General features: G+C 60.8%; 2 protein-coding genes across 10 annotated transcripts in view; one reads left to right on the top strand and one right to left on the bottom strand.

Moving 5' to 3' along the window:
• DOT1L (DOT1 like histone lysine methyltransferase) overlaps positions 1-18,948 on the top strand; it is a 51,197-nt gene extending 32,249 nt beyond the window's left edge. For 5 of the 9 annotated variants that reach the window (XM_061150758.1, XM_061150762.1, XM_061150767.1 and 2 more), the window contains 19 exons: positions 1,333-1,401; positions 1,836-1,942; positions 2,130-2,171; positions 2,924-3,034; positions 3,121-3,355; positions 3,769-3,882; positions 4,556-4,647; positions 5,035-5,136; positions 5,547-5,684; positions 6,177-6,302; positions 6,928-7,394; positions 7,721-7,853; positions 8,153-8,299; positions 9,369-9,498; positions 9,952-10,529; positions 10,618-10,823; positions 12,791-12,855; positions 13,232-14,146; positions 14,806-18,948. In XM_061150758.1, the coding sequence (XP_061006741.1) occupies positions 1,333-1,401; positions 1,836-1,942; positions 2,130-2,171; positions 2,924-3,034; positions 3,121-3,355; positions 3,769-3,882; positions 4,556-4,647; positions 5,035-5,136; positions 5,547-5,684; positions 6,177-6,302; positions 6,928-7,394; positions 7,721-7,853; positions 8,153-8,299; positions 9,369-9,498; positions 9,952-10,529; positions 10,618-10,823; positions 12,791-12,855; positions 13,232-14,146; positions 14,806-15,386 (4,358 nt within the window). In that variant the 3' untranslated portion in view covers positions 15,387-18,948. Of the gene's footprint in view, positions 1-1,332; positions 1,402-1,835; positions 1,943-2,129; positions 2,172-2,923; positions 3,035-3,120; positions 3,356-3,768; positions 3,883-4,555; positions 4,648-5,034; positions 5,137-5,546; positions 5,685-6,176; positions 6,303-6,927; positions 7,395-7,720; positions 7,854-8,152; positions 8,300-9,368; positions 9,499-9,951; positions 10,530-10,617; positions 10,824-12,790; positions 12,856-13,231; positions 14,147-14,264; positions 14,396-14,805 lie in introns of all 9 variants that reach the window. The other 4 variants (XM_061150759.1, XM_061150763.1, XM_061150760.1 and 1 more) reach the window with 4 other exon arrangements.
• A 541-nt stretch (positions 18,949-19,489) lies between these two features.
• Positions 19,490-22,236, bottom strand: PLEKHJ1 (pleckstrin homology domain containing J1). The gene is made up of 7 exons (XM_061150769.1): positions 22,132-22,236; positions 21,630-21,951; positions 21,466-21,533; positions 21,231-21,297; positions 20,293-20,383; positions 20,147-20,210; positions 19,490-20,055 (listed from the first exon to the last, which is right to left on the bottom strand). The coding sequence occupies exons 2-7, from the start codon at positions 21,721-21,723 to the stop codon at positions 19,990-19,992; spliced, it is 450 nt and encodes a 149-aa protein (XP_061006752.1). The 5' UTR covers positions 21,724-21,951; positions 22,132-22,236; the 3' UTR covers positions 19,490-19,989.

Here is a 22,236-nt window from a genome sequence, read left to right on the forward strand (position 1 = left end):
CTTAAATGTGCACCCAGCTGGCCGGGAACCTGTCATCACCGCCTCCTCATGGGGTGCCAGAGGCCAGGCTGGTGCTGGGGTGCTCTTTGTGCCTGGATAATCAGGAGCATGTGAGCATGTGCAGAGGGGCTCATCCTGACCACTCCATTTTCCTTGTAACATATTTCTTTCACTTTTTTGTGGTAAGTTTATATTTATGTATTTTGGCTGTGTTGAGTGTTTCCTGCTGCGCAGACTTTTCTCTAGTTGTGGCCAGCAGGGGCTGATTTCTAGTTGTGGTTTGCAGGCTTCTCAATGCTTTGTATTCTCTTGTCGCAGAGCACTGGCTCTAGAGCACATGCTCAGTAGTAGTGATGCACGGGCTTAGTTGCTCCGTGGCATTTGGGTTCCTCGTGGACCAGGGATTGAACCCATGTGGCCTGTGTTGACAGGTGGATTCTTAAAAACTGAGCCGTCAGGGAAGCTCCTCTTTGACATTTATTCTTGGTTCTTTATTTCTTACAATGGAAAGTTTCAGTCCTTCTAGTGTTGATGCATTTAGAGACAGTGTGTCATAGGGTGGGGGGAAGCTTTTGTACTCTGAAGGTAACATCACCAGTCACAGTGACCTCTCTGCACAAGGCTTCGAGTCCTGTGGCTCTTCTTTTCTCTGCAGTGATTTGCACGCATGCCAGGACTTTACTGGAAAAACTTTCCTGAGTAGCCGTTTCTGACTTGAACCATTCCTATTATGGCTGTGTGGGGCCAACCCCTAATTCTCCCACAGGTTCTGTCTGTGTGGATCAGGACCCAGTTCTCCTCAGGTTCTGTCAGTGTGAATCAGGGCCCGGTTCTGCTCAAGATCTGTCAGTGTGGATCAGGTCCCGGTTCTCCTCAGGATCTGTCTGTGTGGATCAGGGCCCGGTTCTCCTCAGGATCTGTCTGTGTGGATCAGGGCCCGGTTCTCCTCAGGTTCTGTCTGTGTGAGTCAGGGCCCAGTTCTCCCTCAGGCTCTGTCTGTGAGTGTGGATCGGGGCTGGTTCTGGTCTGGGTCATCAGCATAGTGCAGACACTGTACAGGACCCCAGCTGGCCCACCCCGAGCCCCGGGGCTGTGGGGCCGTAAGCACCTTTACAGGAAGGCACTTGGTGCTCCAGGCCAGGGCACTCAGACGCCGCTTAGTTTGGCTCTCACTGGGAGCGGAGGACTGACTCACAGTGGGTTCTCCCTTCTGGGTTCTGGGGGCTCGTTTTCTGAACACTTTTGCACCCCTCTGCTCTGATGTCATCAGGCTCTTGTTTGCATCGCATGCTGGTTTCCTCAGGGTGGTACTGACCCCTCTCTGTTTTCCAGGTGGCAGAATCGTGTCCTCGAAGCCCTTTGCGCCTCTGAACTTCAGAATAAACAGTAGAAACTTGAGTGGTAAGAACACTTATGTTGCCAGATTCTTAACATGTCTGATTGTCAGCACCTGCAGTGGGTTAAAGCAGGATCCCCGCCAGCAGTGGTGACCTGGGGGCATCCTGGGCCCGGCTCCACTCACTCCATGCAGGATCCCCCGTGTGACAGCCCCTGATGTCCCCAGACATAGCCCCGGGCAGGGCTGTAGGGGTGAGAGTCTTGAGTCCCATGGGAGAGTGACAACGCCCCTTGGGGGCGTGTACAGGGCCTGGGCATCCTTGCAGCCGCCCTGGCTGTCTCATTGGACTCTGAGACTCTTTCAGAGCCCACACTGCAGGCTTGTCCCCACCCTCATCCTCGGCTGAGGGCCTGGGCGAGGGAGGGCCATGGGCACCTCCCGGGCTGGTGGTTGGGATGCCCAGGCGCCCCGTGACCTGTGGGCCCATTGTGCACAGACATTGGCACCATCATGCGCGTCGTGGAGCTGTCGCCGCTAAAAGGCTCCGTGTCGTGGACGGGGAAGCCAGTCTCCTACTACCTGCACACCATCGACCGCACCATAGTGAGTGGTGCCCGAGCGCCCCTGCCCTGCCTCTCAGCTAACCTGGGGGGGCAGAGGTTGTACTCCCACCCCGGGGTCCGGCGCGTTCCCTGGGCACATCACTGCCTGGCGTTGGTGGGTCTGGGATATGGCTTTCATCTTGCAGGGTTTTCCACCGCTAATGAGACTTTTTCTTTTCCATTTTTAGCTTGAAAACTATTTTTCTAGTCTAAAAAATCCAAAACTCAGGGTAAGTTTGTCTGTTTGCCCTTGACTTACAAGCCTGGTTGCTGCTGACCAGGGCCCAAGGGTCCGGTCTGAGGGTCTGGATTTGGGCCTGGGCACCAGGGGCCCCTGGCTGTGACAGCCTTGACTTGAGCAGTTACAACAATTTGGGGGAAAATAGGTTGATAATAGGTTGAAAATAGTTAACATTTTGAAACATTTTGCTGCCCCTTGGTCCCTGTCGGTTTGTCCCTGAACCTTGTGGGATGTGTGTCCCAGCATCCCAGCATCTTTCTCTTTGGAGGCTCAGATGAGCCTGTGAGCCTGGAGGAGCCCCTGCCTGGGTGCCTCCTACCACGCTAGCACCTCAGGTCACAGTGTGGGGACTACCACCCCATCCAAGACAGAACGGCTTTGTGGGCAGCACTGTACTCCCTGCTGGTGCCCCAGGGTGTCCCTCAGCCCTCTTCATGGACAGAGCACCCCCAAGTGGGGAAGCAGCTGTGGGGACCTCAGGGAGGCCAGGCCAGGCCATCCGGCACCTCCTCACTCTGCACCCAGGCTCTGCCTTCAGTAACTTTTCCTTGTGATCTGAAGGCTGCTGGGGTCCTGGCAGAGACAGGGTGTGGGTGTTGTTTTTCCCTGCACCATCATCAAGGGTGCAGATGAGCGGAACCTGGCTGACCACCCCCGGGAGCCTGAGCTCTGGGGCCCCTGGAGGCAGGGGGGTCCCCACGGTGCCTGAGCTTCAGAAGATGCCCCCTGCCTGCCCACCAGGAGGAACAAGAGGCAGCTCGGCGCCGGCAGCAACGGGAGAACAAGAGCAACACAACCACGCCCACCAAGGTGCCCGAGAGCAAGGCAGCTGTGCCCGCGGACACCCCCGTGGTGAGTCCCTACTCTGACCGGGGAGGGAGCCAGGCCGCCCTCAGAGCCCACACCTCTGGCCAGTCCTTCATGCGGGTTTCCACCAGGACTCTGGTGCTGAGGAAGAGAAAGCTGGGACGGCCGCTGTCAAGAAGCCATCTCCCTCCAAGGCCCGGAAGAAGAAGCTGAACAAGAAGGGCCGGAAGATGGCGGGTCGGAAGCGCGGGCGCCCCAAGAAGATGAGTGCCACCAACCCCGAGCGCAAGCCCAAGAAGACCCAGAGCGCACTGGACCTGCTGCACGCCCAGACTGTGTCACGAGCGGCCTCCCCATTGCCGCAGGGTGAGCCCTGCACCCCGTGCTGTGGGATCCCAGGAGTGCCATGGGGTCCTTGGGCAGAAGCTGCTTTGCCAGTGTCGTGTGCATGCTATGTGGGTACGCCCAAGCTCTGAACCTTCCTGAGGGAGGAACCACCTCGGGTCCCCTCGGGCCATTGGTGTGGTCAGCTTGGCCCGGCCATGAGGACCCAGCCATCTGCCTGGGAGCAGGTCCTGGGACCTTGGCTTCCCACGCTCCTGGTCCTGGCAGGAGGCTTGGCTCAGAGTGAGTGGCTAGGTCACGAGCATGTGCGGCTTAGCGTCTGGTGGTTGGGGCTGTGGGAATTGTGTTGAGTCCTGTTGTTGGGGCACTGGGGGCTCTGCAGTGGCCTTCCGGGACCCATTTATGGGATTGTGATCACTGCTGTGTCCCCGCAGATGCGCACAGGCCACCTCACAGCCCATTCTACCAGCTACCTCCCAGCGTGCAGCGGCCTACCCCCGAGCAGCTGCTGCTGGCACCCACCCCGCCCGCCCTGCACAGGCTGCTAGGTGAGCACCAGCCGGGCCCACAGGTCAGGGAGGGCGAGCAGCAGCTGGTCTGCACCCCAGCAGGAACCCCATGCCATGCAGCCGAGCACACCACCTCCACGGCTCGGGCTTATCCTGCCAGGGGACTCCCGGGTTCTGGGATCACCAGGGCCCGTGTGGCGGTCTGAGGCTAAGGTTCTGCCCCAGAGGACACTGGGCCACCCTGGGGGCTGCTGGCATTGAGTGAGTGGGGCCAGGGAGGCAGCTCCACCCCCCAGAGAATGGCCTCCGTGTCCAAGGTGCAGGGATCCCACGGGACCAGACCCCGTTCTGCCAACTTGAGCTTGCACTCATGGGCGAGGGCGGGCTGCGTTGAGATCACTCAGCTCTAGAAGCTGGGTGAAGGAAACCCTTTACAACCTTGGGAGCTATCAGTTTTCTGAACAGCAGTAGCATATGTTTACCAAGAAAAACTGGCAGATTAGCCAACCAAAACCCACACGTGTGGGGAAAAAGGAAACATGGGCTGGTGATGGCCAGGAGCTTCGAGGGACCCCAGGAGGGGGCGACCCCTGGTTAGGGGCAGAGCCCCGGCCCCAAGCCCTGTGGGGCTTCTGTTCATGAACCCCACCCATGCCTTGAGCCTCGGCGGGATCTTTCCTATGTTGACATCCAGTCTGTTCTCTCCTTACAGAGTCCTTCAAGATTCAGTACCTACAGTTCCTGGCATACACGAAGACCCCTCAGTACAAGGCCAACCTGCAGCAGCTGCTGGACCAGGAGAAGGTGCGGCCCCCGTGCTGCCGGCCAAGTCCCCCGGGGCGGGGCACTCATCCCCCACCTCAGGGCCCAATGGCCCCGTGGTTGCCCTGGCCCTGCTGCGATGGCTGAGGCGTCCTCATCTGGGGAAATTGTGCCCCCGTGCTGAGAGGCGTCTAGGGGGCCCTCAGCCTGGGCGTGTCCCCCGCAGCCACAGTCAGGTCCAGCGTGGGCATGGCTCTCTGGAGGGTGGGTGGCATAAGGCCCTGTGATCCTCATAAACAGGACCTCAAGCCACCACTGTGTGGCACCACGTTCTGGGGTGAAGCCCTCACGGGGGTCTGGCCGGTCTGCTTGCGGTTCCCCCATCTCGCCCCCGCCATGGTCCTTGCACTTATCAGCCCTGCCCTGCAGGAGAAGAATGCCCGGTTGCTAGGCGCAGCGCAGCAGCTGTTCGGCCACTGTCAAGCTCAGAAGGAGGAGATCAAGAGGCTCTTCCAGCAGAAACTGGACGAGGTAGACTGGTCCCTGCCCTGACTGCCGGGGGGCCTTGCAGATGACCCCCAGTGCTAAGCTGTGGGCGAGCGGGTGGGCAAGGTGAGGGGGGCGGGACCCCAGCTCAGACAGCTGATATCCAGGTGGACTGTTGCTCTTCCAGTGCTTCTGACTCTGAAAGTTTCCCTCAGGGGACTCCCTGGGGTTCAGTGGTTGACACTTTGCTGTCCAGTGCAGGGGCCACAGTTTTGATCCCTGAGCAGGGAACTAAGATCTCGAATGCCTTGCGGCCAAAAAACCAAAAACATAAAACAGAAAGAATATTGTAACAAGTTCAGTAAAATCTTTAAAAATGGTCCGCGTCAAAGAAAACGAGGGGAAGTCTGCACGTGGCCCCGTGAGTGCCCACCTGGGCCGTGGTGTGTCCTCAGCTGGGAGTGAAGGCGCTGACCTACAACGACCTGATCCAAGCACAGAAGGAGATCTCGGCTCATAACCAGCAATTGAGGGAACAGACAGAGCAGCTGGAGAAGGGCAACCGGGAGCTGAGGAGCCAGAGCCTGAGACTGGTGAGCACTCTGGGCCGGGCGGGACCCCTCTTGCCCCCGTCCACCATCAGGATGCTCGAAGGGCATCTGGCACATCTCAGACTCGGGCTCTGATCTTCACTGCCAGGGCACCCTCAGCCCTTCCCCCACCTACAGCCCAGGGACCCTGAGCCCACATCACCCTGTGTGCTGGGCCTCGCCTGCTGGGAGCGCCCTGTCTCCTCTCCTAGATGTCCCTCACTTGCTCCTGCAGGGTGTCCTTCCTGGGGACCCATCTCCTCAGCCCCGCCTCCAGAAGCAGCTCTGCTCTGTGCTTTGAGGGTGCGGGCTTGGGGTTGGGCAACTCCTGCTCCTCCGTGCCCCAGCTGTGTACACAGGAGCTCCTCCCAATCTCCCACTGCAGGCACACCTGGGTAGGAACCGTCCACCAGAGCCCCTCCCAACCTCCCCCAGCTGTGCATACCTGGGTGGGGGCTGCCCGCCAGGGCTCACAGCCCAATACCCTCCCCACAGCTCAAGGCACGGTGTGAGGAGCTAAAGCTGGACTGGTCCACGCTGTCCCTGGAGAATCTGCTGAAGGAGAAGCAGGCCCTGAAGAGCCAGATCTCAGAGAAGCAGAGGCACTGCCTGGAGCTGCAGGTGAGGCTGGGCTGGGGATTGGAACCTCCTTCATTGCCCCCATCCCCACTCCCTGGCCCACCTGCAGAGACGCCTTCCCCTCGACTGCATCTCCCAGCACCAGATCCTGGGAATTTTTTGAGGGATCTCTGACCACAGAGCACTCACGGTGAACTGGTGTCCACTGAGATCCCTTTGAGGATGCGTCCCGAGCACACACCTCCCCAGAGCAGCTTTCTGCTGAGTCATAGCCCATATGTCACAGAAACGAGGTTTATTGCCCAAGCCTGTGTGTGGTGGGGCCTGCGGGAGGGGTCTCAGGAGGGAACGCTCTGGGTTCTGACCTTCCTCTGTAATTGAAAATCAAGAAGCAGCCTGTTTATTGTGGGGAAAAGCCAAACATGCAGTTCCTTGAGCCCTGGCCCACCCAGGACAGCTGCTATCCTGATGTCTTACCCTGGCAGTCGCCATGGTGGCCACGGAGCCTGGGCTCCTTACCACTTCTGTGCACCTGCGCCCCACTCTGATGCTCTTTCACCTGTCAGCTCTCCAGCCACGTCCCCCTCTCTCTCCTGGATGGTCCTGGCTGGCGGGGTGCTGGGCTTGGGGCTGGACGGGCCTGACTCCCCCCCCACTCATCCCACAGATCAGCATTGTGGAGCTAGAGAAGAGCCAACGGCAGCAGGAGTTGCTGCAGCTCAAGTCCTGTGTGCCGCCTGATGAGGCGCTGACCCTGCACCTTCGTGGAAAGCCAGAGGCCGAGCCTGGCCGGCTGCACTTAGAGCTGGACTGTGCCCGCTTCTCCCTGCCGCCCTTCAGCAGCTTGAGCCCCGAGCTCTCCATGAATGGCCACGCGGCCGGCTATGAGCTCTGCAGCGCACTGGGTCGGCCCTCGCCCAAGCAGAACACCCCCCAGTACCTGGCCTCCCCACTAGATCAGGAAGTCGTGCCCTGCACCCCCAGCCACAGTGGCCGGCCACGACTGGAGAAGCTGTCTGGGCTGGCCCTGCCTGACTACACCAGGCTATCCCCTGCCAAGCTGGTGCTGCGGCGCCATCTGAGCCAGGACCACACGGCCAGCGGCAAGGCAGCTGCCAGTGAGCTGCACCCACGGTGAGTGCAGGCTGGCGTCAGGGGCTTGGAGGCCCCGCGGGTCTTCTGAGCTGGAGATCATCAGTTTGGAAGAGAATCAGGGGTGGGAGGGGGGTTCAGGATGCAGAACACATGTAAATCCATGGCTGATTCATGTCAATATATGGCAGAAACCACTACAATATTGTACAGTAATTAGCCTCCAACTAATAAAAATAATTGAGGAAAAAATAAAAGAAAATGGAAGAGAATTGGGGGTTTGCCAGGCCAGGGCTGTCAGCTCTGAACACAAAGCTGCAGCCGTGGGGGGCTCCCCAAAGAGTGACGGAGGACACGCCTTGTTCTAGAGCCGAGCATGCCAAGGAGAACGGGCTCCCTTACCAGAGCCCTGGCATCACCAACGGCATCAAGCTGAGCCCACAAGACCCCCGACCTTCATCTCCCACGGCTTTACAGATGGGAGAGAAGGGCCCCGAGAAGGTGAGGCTGCTCTCCGAGAGCATCTGTGGCCCTGGGTGAGGAGGGGGTTCTCGAAGGAGGTCCTGCAGGAGGGGGCAGCATGGCCACCCAACTGTACCCTTGCCCTCAGGTGAGGCTGGGAGAGAGCTCAGTCCCTGGGGATGGGAGGAGAGGGTGGTTGAGCAGCAGGGTGGGCCCGCCATGGGTGGAGGCTGCTGACCGGTGGGTCTGGCCAGTTGGGAGAATGGGTTGGGGTGGGGGATGGTTGGAATTCCCGGTGTCCCCGGGGCAGTGCCCGAGGCCACTGTCCTGGTCGGCAGGGTGTGAAGGAGCGTGCCTACGCCAGCAGTGGGGAGGCCATCACCAGCCTGCCCGTCAGCATCCCGCTGAGCACCGTGCAGCCCAGCAAGCTGCCCGTCAGCATCCCTCTGGCCAGCGTGGTGCTGCCCAGCCGCGCCGAGAAGGCGGTGAGTGCAGCCCTTGGCCCAAGCCTGCTGCCCCAGGCCTCGTGTGCATGCACAGGCAGAGCCACAGGCCTGTCCTTTCTCCGCGAGGCCCAGTCACTTTCTGTTCAGTTACTCGCAGTTACACCTTCAGCGTGCTGCAACACCTGAGAAAAAGAGAGCACCGATTCCCAGTAAGGTTTCCAACTTTACCCTTAGATCTGAGTGTGCCTGGTGACAGTGTGAGTGGAGAGAGATTCCTGGTTCTGTAGAAGCTGCCCTGTCCTCCGAGTCCACACTTGCGTTCTCCCTCACACGCATGCACTTGGGAGTTAGACTTTGTGTAGAGGAGGCTGGGCTTTGTGTTTATGGAGGTGTCATTCACACAGAACTCATCCATCTAAGGTGTTCAGCGCAGGGGTCTTCAGTGTGTTCACCAGTCTTGCAGCCAGCTCTGCTTTAGAACATTCTGTGCCCCAAGAGGAAGCCCATCCCCATCTGCATCACCCCTCTACCCCCTCCCCAGCCCCTGATAGTCAGTACCCCACTCTGTCTGTGGTTTGGCCTGTTCAGGACATTTCCCGTCCGTGGAATCACATACTGTGTGTCCTTCTGTGTCTGCCTCTCTCACTGAGCGTCGTGTCCTGAGGGTTCATCCACATGGGAGCGAGTGTCAGGGCTTCTCTCCTTTTTGTGGCTAAGGGATGGTCCAGGTGTGGAGGGACACACGTGTTTATCCTCTGTGGATGGTCATTTGGGTTGTATGCACTTTGGGGCTGTTGTAAATCACACTGCTGTGGACGTGAGTGAGTGAGTATTGTGTGGACAGTTGTTTCTATCTGGCTTCACCTAGGAGTGGAGTTGCTAGATCAGGTCATGACCACCGCCCTCACTGCTGTCCCAGCCGTTTAGAGCTGAGGTCAGACATCTGCACCTCACCTTGTGAAAGCCTTCTGGTGGCTGACTGCCAGGCTCACCTGCGTGGCCGTCGCCCTTCTGGGCTTACTGCCTCGGGCCATGGGGACGTCCTGTGGCGTGTGCCCAGCTGGGTGTGTGCCTGGCTTGGCTGACAGTGTGCGCCTTCTTTTTGCAGAGAAGCACACCCAGCCCTGGGCCACCGGCCCGAGAGTCGTCATCCACGCTGGAGAAGCAGGTGGCTGCTAACACCCATGGTACCGGGGGCAGTGCTTCCGGGAGCAAGAGCCTCGTCCTGGCTCCCACAGGTGAGGGTTCCCAGAGGCCAGGCCTGGCCCCTCCAGCTGCAGGGTCTGAGCCACATCAGGGCGATCCTCAGCTGCACGCACACTGGGGTCCCGCCCGGCTTGTGTCAGACAGCCATGCTCGGCCAGGGCCTGTGCTGGCCCTGTTGGCAGGGTCTGGTCCTCTGGGAGATCTGATGGGGCTTCTGTGTGGGGCCAACTGTGTACTTGGGGGCCTGCCGCCTAGATGGTCCCTGTCGCTGATGTGAAGCAGGCAGCTCCAGCACTCATCTCAACGCCGCTGCTCTTGTGTGGGGCGGTCATCTCTGCTGGCGGTGCCCAGGGTCCACTCAGCATGTGCATGGGCTCCAGGCCCCCGACTGTCGCAGGCCCAGAAGTGGGGAGGAGGGCACAGTGAAGGCCCAGGGGTGCCAAGCAGGCAGAGAGCTGAGCCACCACCTCACGTGTCCTCCGCAGGATATGCATACACCGGCTCGGTGGCCATCAGTGGGGCCCTAGCAGGCAGCCCGACACCCCTCGGCCCTGGAACCGAGCCCCCAGCCCTGGACGAGTCCTCCAGCTCTGGAAGCCTCTTTGCCACCGTGGGGTCCCGCAGCTCCACCCCGCAGCACCCGCCCCTGCTGACGCAGCCACGTGCCTGTGGCTCGGCCTCACCGGCCCCCCAGCTCTCCGCCAGCCCCCGGCTAGGCGCCCTGGGCCCGCTTCCTGACTCTGGCAAAGGGGACCTGCCCTGTGAGGCCAGCTTCTCAGACCCTGAGAGCGAAGCCAAGAGGAGGATCGTCTTCACCATCTCGGCAGGCGCCAGCAGCGCCAAGCAGTCACCTTCCAGCAAACACAGCCCTCTGCCTTCGGGTGCCCGCGGGGACGGTGGCCAGGGCCATGGGCCAGACAGCCGCAAGCGGGGCCGGAGGAAGCGGGCATCAGCAGGGACTCCCAGCCTGAGCTCGAGTGTGTCCCCCAAGCGCCGGGCCTTGCCATCTGTTGCTGGGCTTTTCACGCAGTCTTCAGGGTCCCCCCTGAACCTCAACTCCATGGTGAGGCGGGAGCGGCGTGCTGGGGCTGGGTGGCTGATGCAGGCGCATGCTGGGCCTGCTGGAGCTCATGCATGTGCCCGGCCCTCAGGTCAGCAACATCAACCAGCCCCTGGAGATCACAGCCATCTCGTCCCCTGAGAGCTCCCTAAAGAGCTCACCCGTCCCCTACCAGGACAACGACCAACCACCCGTGCTCAAGAAGGAGAAGCCCCTGAGCCAGACCAATGGCGCCCACTACTCCCCGCTGACCTCGGATGAGGAGCCAGGCTCTGAGGATGAGCCCGGCAGTGCCAGGCGAGTGGGCTCCGGTGAGGGGGGGCAGGTCCTGACTGCAGGTCTTCACGCTGACCTGCAGCTGTGTCCTCTCTCAGGGCACATCTGGGATGGTTTAACTGTGTGAGAAACAGCCCGCAAGGGCCCAAGGCTTTTGAGAGCACCTCGCTGCCTATGTGTGGGGCGAAGCCAAGCCCGAGCCTGCAGCCCACGTGCAGGTGTCACGTGTCGGCGGAGAGGAGAGCGGGCAGCGGGTGGGAGAGCTGGAAGCAGGTGCGCAGGCTCCGGTCCACTCACCTAATGGGGATCAAGGCTTTTTTTCCCTTCTTTTTCCCTTTGACAGTGGCTGTGTTAGGTGTAATTCACATAATATACCACCTGCTTAAAATGTGCAAGCAAGGGTTTCTGATGTATTCTTGGGGTTGTGCAAACATCACCACTCTCAATTTTAGGGCAATTTCATCACCTCAGAAAGACTCCCCAGCCCCTCCCCCAGCCCCTGGCCCCACCATCTACTTCCTGTCTCTGTGGATCTGACTCCTCTAGGACCTCCTGTGAGTGAAATCAGATAGAGTGTGTCTTTCTGTGTCTGCTTCTTACTGAGCATCATGTCCTCAAGGCTCATCCAGGTTGTAGCAGGTGTCAGAACCTCCTTTTTTAAAGCTGCATCATATTCCACGGTGTTGATGGACCACGTTGTGTTTACCCATTATGGATGCTTGGGTTGCTTTGTTTTTAGCTACTGTGAATCATGCTGGTCTGGATGTTGGTATGTGCGGTTTTATTTGAAAGCGTGTTTATTGTTTGTGGCACTAGTGGTAAAGAACCTGTCTCCCAGTGCAGGAGACATAAGAGATATGGGTTCAGTCCCTGGGCTGGGAAGATACCCTGGGGGAGGGCATAGCAACCCACTCCAGTATTCTTGCCAGGAGAATCCCATGGACAGAGGAACTTGGCGGGCTAGTCCATGGGGTCACAAAAAGTTGGACACAACAGTGATTAGCTCACACAGGCCCTAGGTGTGGAATTTGCTGGATCATGTGATGAGTCTGTGCTTAACTTTTAAGGATCCTTCCGACTTCCCACAGCGGCTGCCCCATCTCACTCCTGCCAGCTATGCACGGAGCACCAGTTTCTCCTTGTCCTTGCCCTCATGTGTCATCTTCTGGGTCTGTGTTCCATGCAGCAGCTCTGTCTCTATGGGTGTGTGGTGGTGTCCTCTTGGTTCCGACCTCTTCTCCCCAGGGGCCAGCGGCACTCCATGTCATCTCTTCCTTGGAGAGATGTCACATCACGGCCCATGCGTGATTCGGGTTATGCTGCTAAGTCCTGAGAGCTCTTTATTTGTTCTCACATGTGACCCCTCACCAGGTAGGGGCCTGCAGCTGTGTCCTCCGATCCTCGGTGTGTGGTCACTGTGGTGTTGGTGTCCACTGAGGCACAGGAGTGCTATGTTCTGAACAGGCCCCGTGCACCATGATTTGTGGTGTTTCTTTAGTCGGCTGTTCCCAGTGTTGTCTGAGTTCATTCTTCCACATACAAACATTACATTGTGAAAATACTGGATTATTTTGGGAGTTGTGTCTCTGGAGGTCATGGTCCTTTGGGACAGCCCCTAAGAATCCTTACGTGTGAAGCCACACCATTATGTCACCGGTTGCAACTTGCTGGGGGGGTCATTATGTGCTCAGCACCATGTCATCCCCCTCCGCGGACGACACAGTCTTGTGGCTCAAGAGCCCGTTCCGCTCAGGGCCAGTCCTGCCTGGGGCTCCTGCATGTGTCTGTGTGTTGGGAAGCGGCATTCCTCCTCTGCTGCCGGGGCCCATGCTCAGCCGGTTCCCCCTGCCACAGCCGGCATCGGGGGCCCTGAGGGCAGGTCAGACATCCCTGGCTCACGGCTCGCCTGGGCAATTCAGTGTACACACACAGCACTCTGGTGTGCACGCGGATGGCAAACACTCATCCTCTTTTTCTTTTTCTGGTAGAATTGAGAGAAAAATTGCAACAATCTCCTTAGAAAGCAAGTCTCCACCAAAAACCTTGGAAAATGGTGAGTTCAGTGTCCACAACATTTGAGTCGTTGGCACCCATGCTAGGCTTGCTGCCTGGCCCCTGAGGACCCCACGGGGCTTCCAGAATTGTCCTGGGCTGTGCTGAGTACACCCCTCCCCCGCCCCTTTCCCTGTGATGCGTGGGGCACTCTTGGTGCCACCTGGTTACTCAGGTACATGTAGTCCTCCCTGTCAACACGCCTTTCCTCCTGCTGAGCAGCCCTCTGCCCTCAGCTTCTCTGGCAGCCCCATCCTTGCCAGGCCCTTCTCCAAAGGGCCTTCTTTGTGTGGAGGCACTCTGAGCAGGCGGTGGTCTGAGATCCGCGGCGTCTTACCCAGCCCCACCGCCCAGGCCTCAGCCATTGCCTCTCCCAGCAGGTGGCAGCCTAACGGGAAGGAAGGCACCGCTGGCCAGCGAGCCGGTCAACAGCAGCAAGTGGAAGTCCACCTTCTCGCCCATCTCCGACCTGGGCCTGGCCAAGGCAGCCGACAGCCCGCTGCAGGCTGCCTCCGCTCTGAGCCACAACTCCCTGTTCGCTTTCCGGCCCGGCCTGGAGGAGCCCAGTGCGGCCGATGCCAAGCTGGCCACCCACTCCAGGAAGAGCTTCCCGGGCACACTGCCGGGGGCGGGCGGGCTGAGCCCCAGTAGCCTTCCTGCCAGCAGCTTCGCCCTGGGCGGGGGCCTAGCAGCTGACCTCAGTTTACACAGCTTCAGTGATGGTGCTTCTCTCTCCCACAAGGCCCCCGAGGCAGCTGGCCTGGGTGCCCCCCTGAGCTTCCCTGGCCCACGGGGCAAGGAGGGTGGCGCTGCAGAGTCTGGCCCCTTTGCGAACAAGCGGCAGCTGGACGGACTGGGCCCGAAAGGCGAGGGGGGCCTTCCCACGTGCGGACCCCCAGACAAGGCCTCAACAGCGCATAGCAAGGCCGGCAAGGGTCGCGAACGCGAGCCCGATGTCAAGAACGGCCACAACCTGTTCATGGCCGCCGCCGCCGCACCCCCTGCGGGCCTCCTCAGTGGCCCAGGTCTTGCCCCAGCGGCATCCTCGGCAGGTGGCGCAGCCCCGTCCGTGCAGACCCACCGCCCCTTCCTGGGCACCTTTGCCCCCGGGCCACAGTTCGCGCTGGGCCCTATGTCGCTACAGGCCAACCTGGGCCCGTCTGTGCTGCAGTCCCTGTTCAGCTCCGTGCCCGCCGCCGGCCTGGTTCACGTCTCGACCGCCGCCACCAGACTGACCAACTCGCACGCCATGGGCAGCTTCTCCTCCGGGGTGGCCGGCGGCGCAGTTGGAGGTAGGCAGTGCCCTCCTGGCCACTCGGTCCCACAGGACCCGCTGGGGGACGAGCTGTGGGCCGCACATTGTCTCTGCCGCCCACCCGGACTGTTGGGTTTAACCACCGCTGTTTGCAGGTTCCCTTCCAGGGCCCCCTGAGGGGGGAGAGGCTGTGCCCGCGTGTCCCTTTGGGTCCACTTTGCGCCCGCCACCTCGTTCCTTTTCACGAAACGCAGCCGTGACGGTCGTGTGGGCAGAGCACTCGGGCGTGAGTCGGCTGTGCCGGGCTCTCTGGTCTGACCGTGCCCTCTGATTCTTAGAGGGACTGGCGCCATGACCAGGCTCTCCTTCCTCCCGTGAGCTCACCCGGAAGGTCCGATGCGGCCGGCACTGGGACAGAGCGAGGGGCTGTGGTGCCCGCCGCCCACGTGCATGCAGGGTGGAGCAGAGTGCGGGGAGCCACAGGCTCCCGGCTCGCTTGGCACCAAGGTGGGGTGGGGTGGGGTAGGGTTCCAGGGCCTGGCGGTGGGCCCGCCCACACTCCCACTGCCTGCGCTTCGCTGCACTTGTGCCCGCACGCGGAGCTGCAGCTGCCGTCGCTTCCTCCTCCGCGCGCTGCTCTTGGCTCGGCTGGAGGTGCCCGCCTGTTGAAGCTGAGTTTTTCTCTCCTGTTTGCAGGTGTCTTTAACCACGCGGTGCCTCCCGCCTCCGCCCATCCGTTTGGAGCCAGTTTCGGCAGTGGGGCTGCATGTGGCAGCGCCACGCTGAGCTTAACCCCGCTGCAGGCGGTGGCCAGCCCCCCGGCCTCTTCCTTTCAGGCCCCGTCCTCTGCGGAGCCGAGGCCGCCCCCACCCCCTCCGCACCTGGGCCAGCCCCCTCCGGGGCAGCCCGCCCTCCATGCACCCCCCCATCCTAACACCACCTTGCCTTCTCCCCCTGCGCTGCTCCCAGCTAACTCTGAGCCCGTGCTTCTGCAGAACCTCGCATCCCTCCCTGCTAACCAAGCTTTCTTACCCGCCTCTTCTGCTGCCTCTCTGCCGCCTGCTAACGCCTCTCTGTCCATCAAGCTCGCCTCCCTCCCGCACAAGGTGTCCCGCCCCTCCTTGACGGTGCACCACCAGCCCCTGCCTGGGCTGGCCCTGGCCCAGGCCACGCCCGTGAACCCACAGGCCAGCTCCACGGGGCCGCCCGCCGTGTGGGTTTCCCTTGGCATGCCGCCTCCGTATGCCGCGCGCCTTGCGGGGGTTAAGCCGCAATAAAGACCTTGCTTAGCTAGCAGTTCGTATTCTGTAAGGTAAGGCTAGAGCCCGACTAGGTGGCCGTGCTTCCCTTTGCAGAGAACAGGTGGGCCGGCGGGGCTCCTGGAAGGTCACGGGGCCAAGGCTGTGCTCCCACGACCAGGAGGCTAGGAGGCGTGAAGGCAGAGAGCCAGTGCAGCAAGGGAACCAGGGCATGGCTGGTCCCACTGCCTGCGGCCCCGCACCCTAGGTCTCCCAGGGAGAGCACCAGGAGGAGCAGGACCAAGGTGGTGTCCTCCCTGTTGAGCCCAGCCTAAGCTTGCCACCACCCTGGGCTTGGGTGTGGCCGCTGGGGGCCCGGGCAGCTCCCGTGTGGGGCCATGGGGGCCATGGAGAAGCTCAGCGGTGCCTTTTGTGTGCTCGGGCCTGTCACCCAGTGCTTGAACGCGCCTCATAGGGTTTTAGGAAAACTCTATGCACTTAAGGCCCCTGGTGCACTGCAGGCCTTCAGAGCATGGTCATCTGGTGGGCTCCTTAGCTAAAGGGCCTGCCGTGGGGGCCTAGGGGCGGCAGGGTGAATGTGGCACCAGCCACAGGAAGGAAGGCCTGGTGGGTGGGCAGTGTTCTGTCGTATGACTGAGGCCCGGCCACTCCCAGTGCCGCACCCACATCCCCAGGGTGAGGTCTGGAGCAGAAATGGGGCTTCAGGGCTGGGCTCAGGATCTGCCTATGTCCTCAGCTGTGTGTCGTGTGTTTAAGTGGAAACGAATGGGCAGCTGCTGGAGTCCAACGGCCTCCTGGTCAGGGTCTGCAGACAGCCTTACTTGAGGCCTGGGGCCGGGGCTGTGCCTTGGTAGTTGGAAAAACCCAGAAGGTGAGGCTGCTCAGCGTGCAGCGGCCGCCGGCCATCAGAGGAGCTAGAGAGGGCAGCTGAGCACATGGAGGCCAGGTCAGGCCCATGGTTGACACTGCTTCCCCTGCTGCCTGGGCCAGTCTCCAGGGGCACGTAGGCTTGCCAGGCTGTTCACAGGCCTCTGGGAGCACTGCCCAACAGGGGACCTGGGGACGGGCCTAGGGTGTGGCTCAGGGTCCTACGGCCACCACGTGCGTCGTCTGTCGGTCCGTCTGTCCGTCGGCGGCTCTGGCTCCCGACTTGGGGCAGCGCCGGGCCGTGTGGGCGAGGGGCTAACGCTGTGCCGCCTTTCTTCCCACGCGTGTCCGCAGGTAACTAGGATTTCTACCTCAACCGCGAGACTATGCAAGGGCGGGCTGGGCCGGCGGCGCGGGGCCCCCCACGGGACGGCGAGGACGGATGGAGGCCAGAGAACAGGCTCTACTGTGAATCAGCGCCGCGCAGACCTGCGGAGACGGCTCGCTGGGGCCCAGCTCCAGCCTGTACTGTCCATAGTTTTAGATAAAGTATTTATCGTTTTTTAAAAAGTATAAACAACTTTGACTTATTTTATTCCACCGAAGCCGTAAAGGCAACCTATTGAGAGATGTAGATACTATATGTGAAAGGATCTATGTAAAGACGTCCATCCGCCCGAGGACTGGCCGCTGCGGGGACCGCCAGCCGCCCGGTGCTATCTCGTCGCAGGCCGGCCTCCACGCTCTTGGTGCTGACTCTCGGGGTTGACCAATGCCGACGCCAGGCCCTGTGCCCGCCCTGTTTATCTAACGCTCTTCCTATACCAAAGGCCCCAGCTCCGGGTGGAGGCCCGCCCCGCCTCGCACTGTGAACGGCCTCGCTCGGCTCCTGGGTCCACATCACGCCTTTGGCATAGGAATGGTGGCCGCGCGGCCAGGCTGCAGCGGGGTGCCTCGATGGGGGGACCCGTTTGAGTGGTGCTCGCGAGGAGGGTCTGGAACCCGCCGTGTGACAAGTGCATTTACTTTTGTACGTCTCTGCTCGTCCGGTCCCGTGCCACGGCTGCCCAGGGAGGGTCAGCGCCGCTGGTAGCTGGGGACGGGGGTGGTTAGTCGTGGGTGCCTGGTGTGTCTACAGGGGAGTCACGCTGACGGGTGACAGTATTTTATAGAGATGTGATGAAAATTTATAAATTTCATAGACTTGACTTCATTTATTTTTAGACTGTATGATGAATACACAGTAAACTAAAGAGAAAAAGGAAGAAAGAAAAGTGAGGGGAAACCTTGCTGTTTATTCAAGTGCACAGAGGTGCTGGCCCAGGGCACAGCTGGCCTGCCCACCCACCACCCCGCAGCTGGAGTGACACTCTCCCCCCGCGCTCCCGCCCCCAGCAGCCACAGTAGTGCTGCGGGAGGGATGTGGTGGGGTGGTAGGGCAGGAGGGCTGGTCCCTGAGGCTCCGAGGTGGTGGGTGGGGCTCTGTCCTCTGCACAGCGTCTGTGACTGTGCTGAGTCCTTGGTGCAGCGGTGTTGTCTGTGTGCCTCCCTGGAAGGGCCAATGTTGGCCAAAGGTGCTGGCAGGGGGCCCAGACCCCAAGGTGGGCATTCAGAGCCCTGTCCTCAGTTGCTCACCGCCCCCACCACCAGGTGGCACCCCCCAAGGAGAGCAGGATGTGGGCCTCCACATAGGGATCTAACCTGAGCCTTCCCCAGCCTGGCCACCACCACCCACCCCTGCAGTGTGGGACCCTTTGCTGTCCCCGAGGATCAGTATGGTAGCTGAGCCCCAGCCCGCCTCCTCATTCCTGGGGTGAGTCTGGAGCCAGCCTTTCTGGCAGCTGGAGGCCCCTCGAGATACAGGCCACAGGGTCAGAGCAGGACAGTGTCCCACCTCTGGCCACCTCTGCACTGCTCAGAGCAGCAGTTGAAGCTGGAGATGGAGCCCTCCTCCTGTGACCACCGGCCCTGCCCTGCCTTCTCCACCCCAGGTCGGTGCTCCTGGTGGGTGTGTGATGGTGCTGTCCTGCCCTCTGCCCCCAACCCCTCTTCAAGAGGCTCCCCACCCCCAACAGAAAGCTGCGGGGCTGCCTGAGGAGCCCCATCTGAACAAATGACACTGTACACAAACACTGCATGGCTTGCGGGCCACCATGCCTTGTCTGCCCTCCAAGCTACAGGGACAGACACGTGCACAGGGCCTGCCCCACAGCGGGGCCAGCTTGGCCTCTCCACACCCACCATCCGGCCCCAGCCCCTTGCCTGGGCCTGGGAGCCACTGCCACAGGAAGGAGGGGGCGCCAGGGTGTTGGGCATGGGGAGGAGCCCCGCTGCTGCTGTTGACCCGGGCGCTCCACTCCACTCCAGGAAGTCCGATGGCTACGGTCGCTTTGCTCAGGAAACCCTAACAATGAAGACACCCTCTGGTCAGGGGACACAGCCCTCCATTTAGCTACAAGTCAAATCGTGACCTATTTAAGATTCCCCCATTATTTATCCTGCCCGTCCACTGTAGGACTGTTTGTTCTCACTCACACATCCATCCACGCTCGCTCTGTCACACCTTGGTTTGTAATGCAGATGGGCTTTGCTTTGTTGTTTCGGTAGCCTGTGTTTCAGTTGGGGCGCTAACTCCCCTCGCTTCCCAAGGGAACCCCACTGCACTGCATATCCATCTCTAGACGCTGTAATAAAATACCTGTTTTCACTTGAACCTAGTCTGGCAGCAGTGTTTCTTCCTGGTGATGACACAGCAAGGTCCTGGAGTGCATAGGGCCCAGGGCCGTGCTCACCGTCCCCAGGCAGGGAGGATGGCCGCTCCCAGTAGAGGCCCACCTGCTCCTGAAGACAGGCACCGTGACCGACAGACAAGTTACAACTTCCCCTCACCCGGTCTCAGAGGCCCAGCCCCTGCTCGAGGGCTGACAACTATGACCAGGTCAGGACCACCCAGGGCAGCCTCCTTTTAGCCTTCCTAGACTACTTAGTGACAACTCCACCAACAAACCCTTCCTGAGGTCCTGCTGGCACTCAGACGGGGGCCTGTGAGCGCCAGAAGCCCCGTAGGCTGGGTCCCAGCCCCCCCCTTGCCCTTCGTGGCTCTGGGTTCCAGGTCTCCCCACTCTTGCTCCCAGGCACTTCAACCTTGAACCTGGGGAGGGCCCCACTTCCCTCAGGAGCGGCTGTGCAGATGCAGGATGGGCGCGCGGCAGAGGACACATGTCCCTCTCTGCAGTCACAGCACCACTGGCCCATATGGAAAAGAGGTACCTTTATTTGAACAGAATATACTGGCCACCCCAAAGCCGAGCCTTCCAGCTCTGCCCAGAGGCGTCTGGCCAGGGCCTGCCCCTTCAGCAAGAGAATTCACAGCGGCCCCAGCACGGCCCCACGCCCTTCACAGCTTCAGCTAACTTTATACATTCAGCCTGCCCACCGCAGGAGAGTTGCGCCTGCCAGGCCCTGGGTCAACGGACCCAAAGGGCGGGGCACAGCTCCTGGGAGGGGGCACTGGTGCCCTGGCAGCAGCAGGCGGCACCAAGGTACCAAACCAGTCCAGTGGTTCCCAGTGTGTCTAGAGGACACTTGCTAGGTGGTTTCTCCCAACAAGGCAGCCCCTGCCCACCCTGGGGTGTTTGAAGTCTTTAAACCAAGATACTTCCCACAGCAAATCCACGGTTGGCCAGGAAACCTGGGGCCGGGAGGGCAGAGAGGCCTATCCAGCAACAGGACAGCTGGGGAGCCCCACCCGGCCTCATGCCTTCAGGCTGCTCAGCTGGAACCTGGCCTCCTCTGATATGCCAAACTGTTCCAGGGGGTCCTGCGTGGGTGGACGACAACGTGGGGAGGGCAGTAAGCCTGAGCCCAGGAGGCCCCCACCCCCCACCTGCACCCCCTGCCCCCATGCACACCTTGCCAGTCATCTTCTGGATCTCGTTTCTGTAGAAAATGAGGCTCCTCCGCATGAATTCATAACTAGAAAGGAAAGCTGAGTGAGCCCCTAGGGCCCCGCACTGCCCTAGGCTCCGCCTGGCCCTAGGCTCTGTCAGCACCCCACCTGGCTCGACGCAGCGCAGCCATCCACTCCTGACACTGCTCCTCACTGCAGCACTCGAAGTGGTACTTCCTCTCTGGGTCCTCCAGGAAGCCTGAGAAGGGAGCAGCCCCCATGTGTCCCCGCTCCCTCCCACCCAGGCCTCAACTTCCTTTTCCAGCCCTGGCCTGGGCCCACTGCTTCCAAACAACTGACTGTAGGTTGAATCGTGTCCCCCAAAAAACATACGTTTACATCTTAAAACGTGTATTTCCCAGGACAGGGACTCTATCTGGACGTAGAGTCACTACAGGCCTAGGTAGTTAAGCGGTTAAGCTGAGCTCACACCACAGGAGGGTGAACGTCCAATCCAAAAGAACTGCTGTTAAGAAAAGCCGAACCTAGACCTGACCACACAAGGGAGAAGATCCCAGAAAATGAAGGCAGAGACAGGGAGATGTTTCTACAAGACAGTTCTGCCAACAAACCCTCCAGAAGCTGGGCAGATTCTCCTTCAGAAGGAAGCAACCGCGCTGACATTCTGATGTCAGACTTCTCCCCACCCAGAACTGGAAGGAATACATTATTCCTATTTAAGCCTCCCCGTCTGTGGCACTTTCTTGCAGACTCCCAGAGAAACTAGTAAAAGTTCTATCTTTCCTCCTGCAGACCCCACCCTCTCAAAAGCACCGAGGAGAAAACAGTCCCGGTTCCCCAGCACAAGTCCTGCTCACAGGAGAAATGGAACAGTTGCAGCGAGGCACGCCGGGAGAGAAGTGCTCCCCAACAAGACAAGGGTGGCCGTTCAGGTCACTTCTGTCTAGGTTACCGGGCCCCACGGGAGAAGCCAGCGCGTGAGGCCGCCCGGACACTGCCCTCAGCCTCTAGGGACTTAGGTGGGGCCACGCCGGGGGATGGGGGGGGGGGGGGGGACAACCAGCCTCGTCCCAGACCGCACTCACTGATGGAGAAGCCGCTGGGCTCTTCCTGGGTGACTCTGCAGTGCTCCAGCAGCAGGGCTCCAATGGGCTGCGGGCAGACAGGCGCATGGGGGAGGGACCCCGGGAACCCGCCCGCCCCCTGCCCCGCCCCCGATTCCCAAGCCCGCCCCGCTCCTACACCGGACCTCCACCCCGCCCCGCCCCCGACTCCGAACTCCGAACCTAACCCCCACTGCAGTCCTCCCCAGCACCCTACCTCCGCCTCGTCCGTCCGGAAGTAGAAAAGGAAATTGACGACCAGCTTCACCAGCCGCCGCTTCACCACTGCGAGCACAAGGCGGGATCGCGCGGGTTCAGCACCTGCCCACTCCCGCCCCTTCAGCCGCCCGCCCGTCCGCTCCGGCGTCCCAGATCGCTCACCGCTGCCTTTCTTGGGTCCCCGCATGCCCAACTCGGCTGCCATCTCGGCCGGCTGCCGGGACAACGCCTGCAGCTCCTTCTCGTTATAGCGCATGGCGCCGCCGGTACCCAGAACGCGGAACGCCGGCCGCGCCCTCCCGGCCGCCGTCCCAACGCTTGCAGATGCCGGCGCGAAAAGAGTCCCACGGCGCCGTCCCGGAGGCGCAGCCGGAGCTACTACGCCTGCGCGCTCCCGGGCGCTCAGTCTGTCAATCACCGGCGTGTGGCGGAAGCGTCTCGGGGGCCGTTAAGCCGGAGCGGGAACTTCCTGGGATGAACGGGACTATAGACAAAATGGATGGTGTCATATATGACCACGTAATAACATGAACCCGGGATGGGAACAATAAAGTATTCCCACGACCGGTGGCATCCCCTTACTCAAGCGAACAGGGGCCAGGGGTGGGAGGCGAATCGCAACTACCCTCCCCGCGAGAACTGGCTTTGCGCGAGTGGTACTGACCGAAAGAACGAAGTAATCCGGCACGCACGCGCGCTTCGACTTCCGGCTTGCCCTCCGCTCCCCGCTTTCCTTCAGCCTATAAGCGTTTCGCCCGCGCCATTGGGC

This window comes from Dama dama, chromosome 9 (assembly GCF_033118175.1).
Source record: "Dama dama isolate Ldn47 chromosome 9, ASM3311817v1, whole genome shotgun sequence".
NCBI lineage: Eukaryota > Metazoa > Chordata > Mammalia > Artiodactyla > Cervidae > Dama > Dama dama.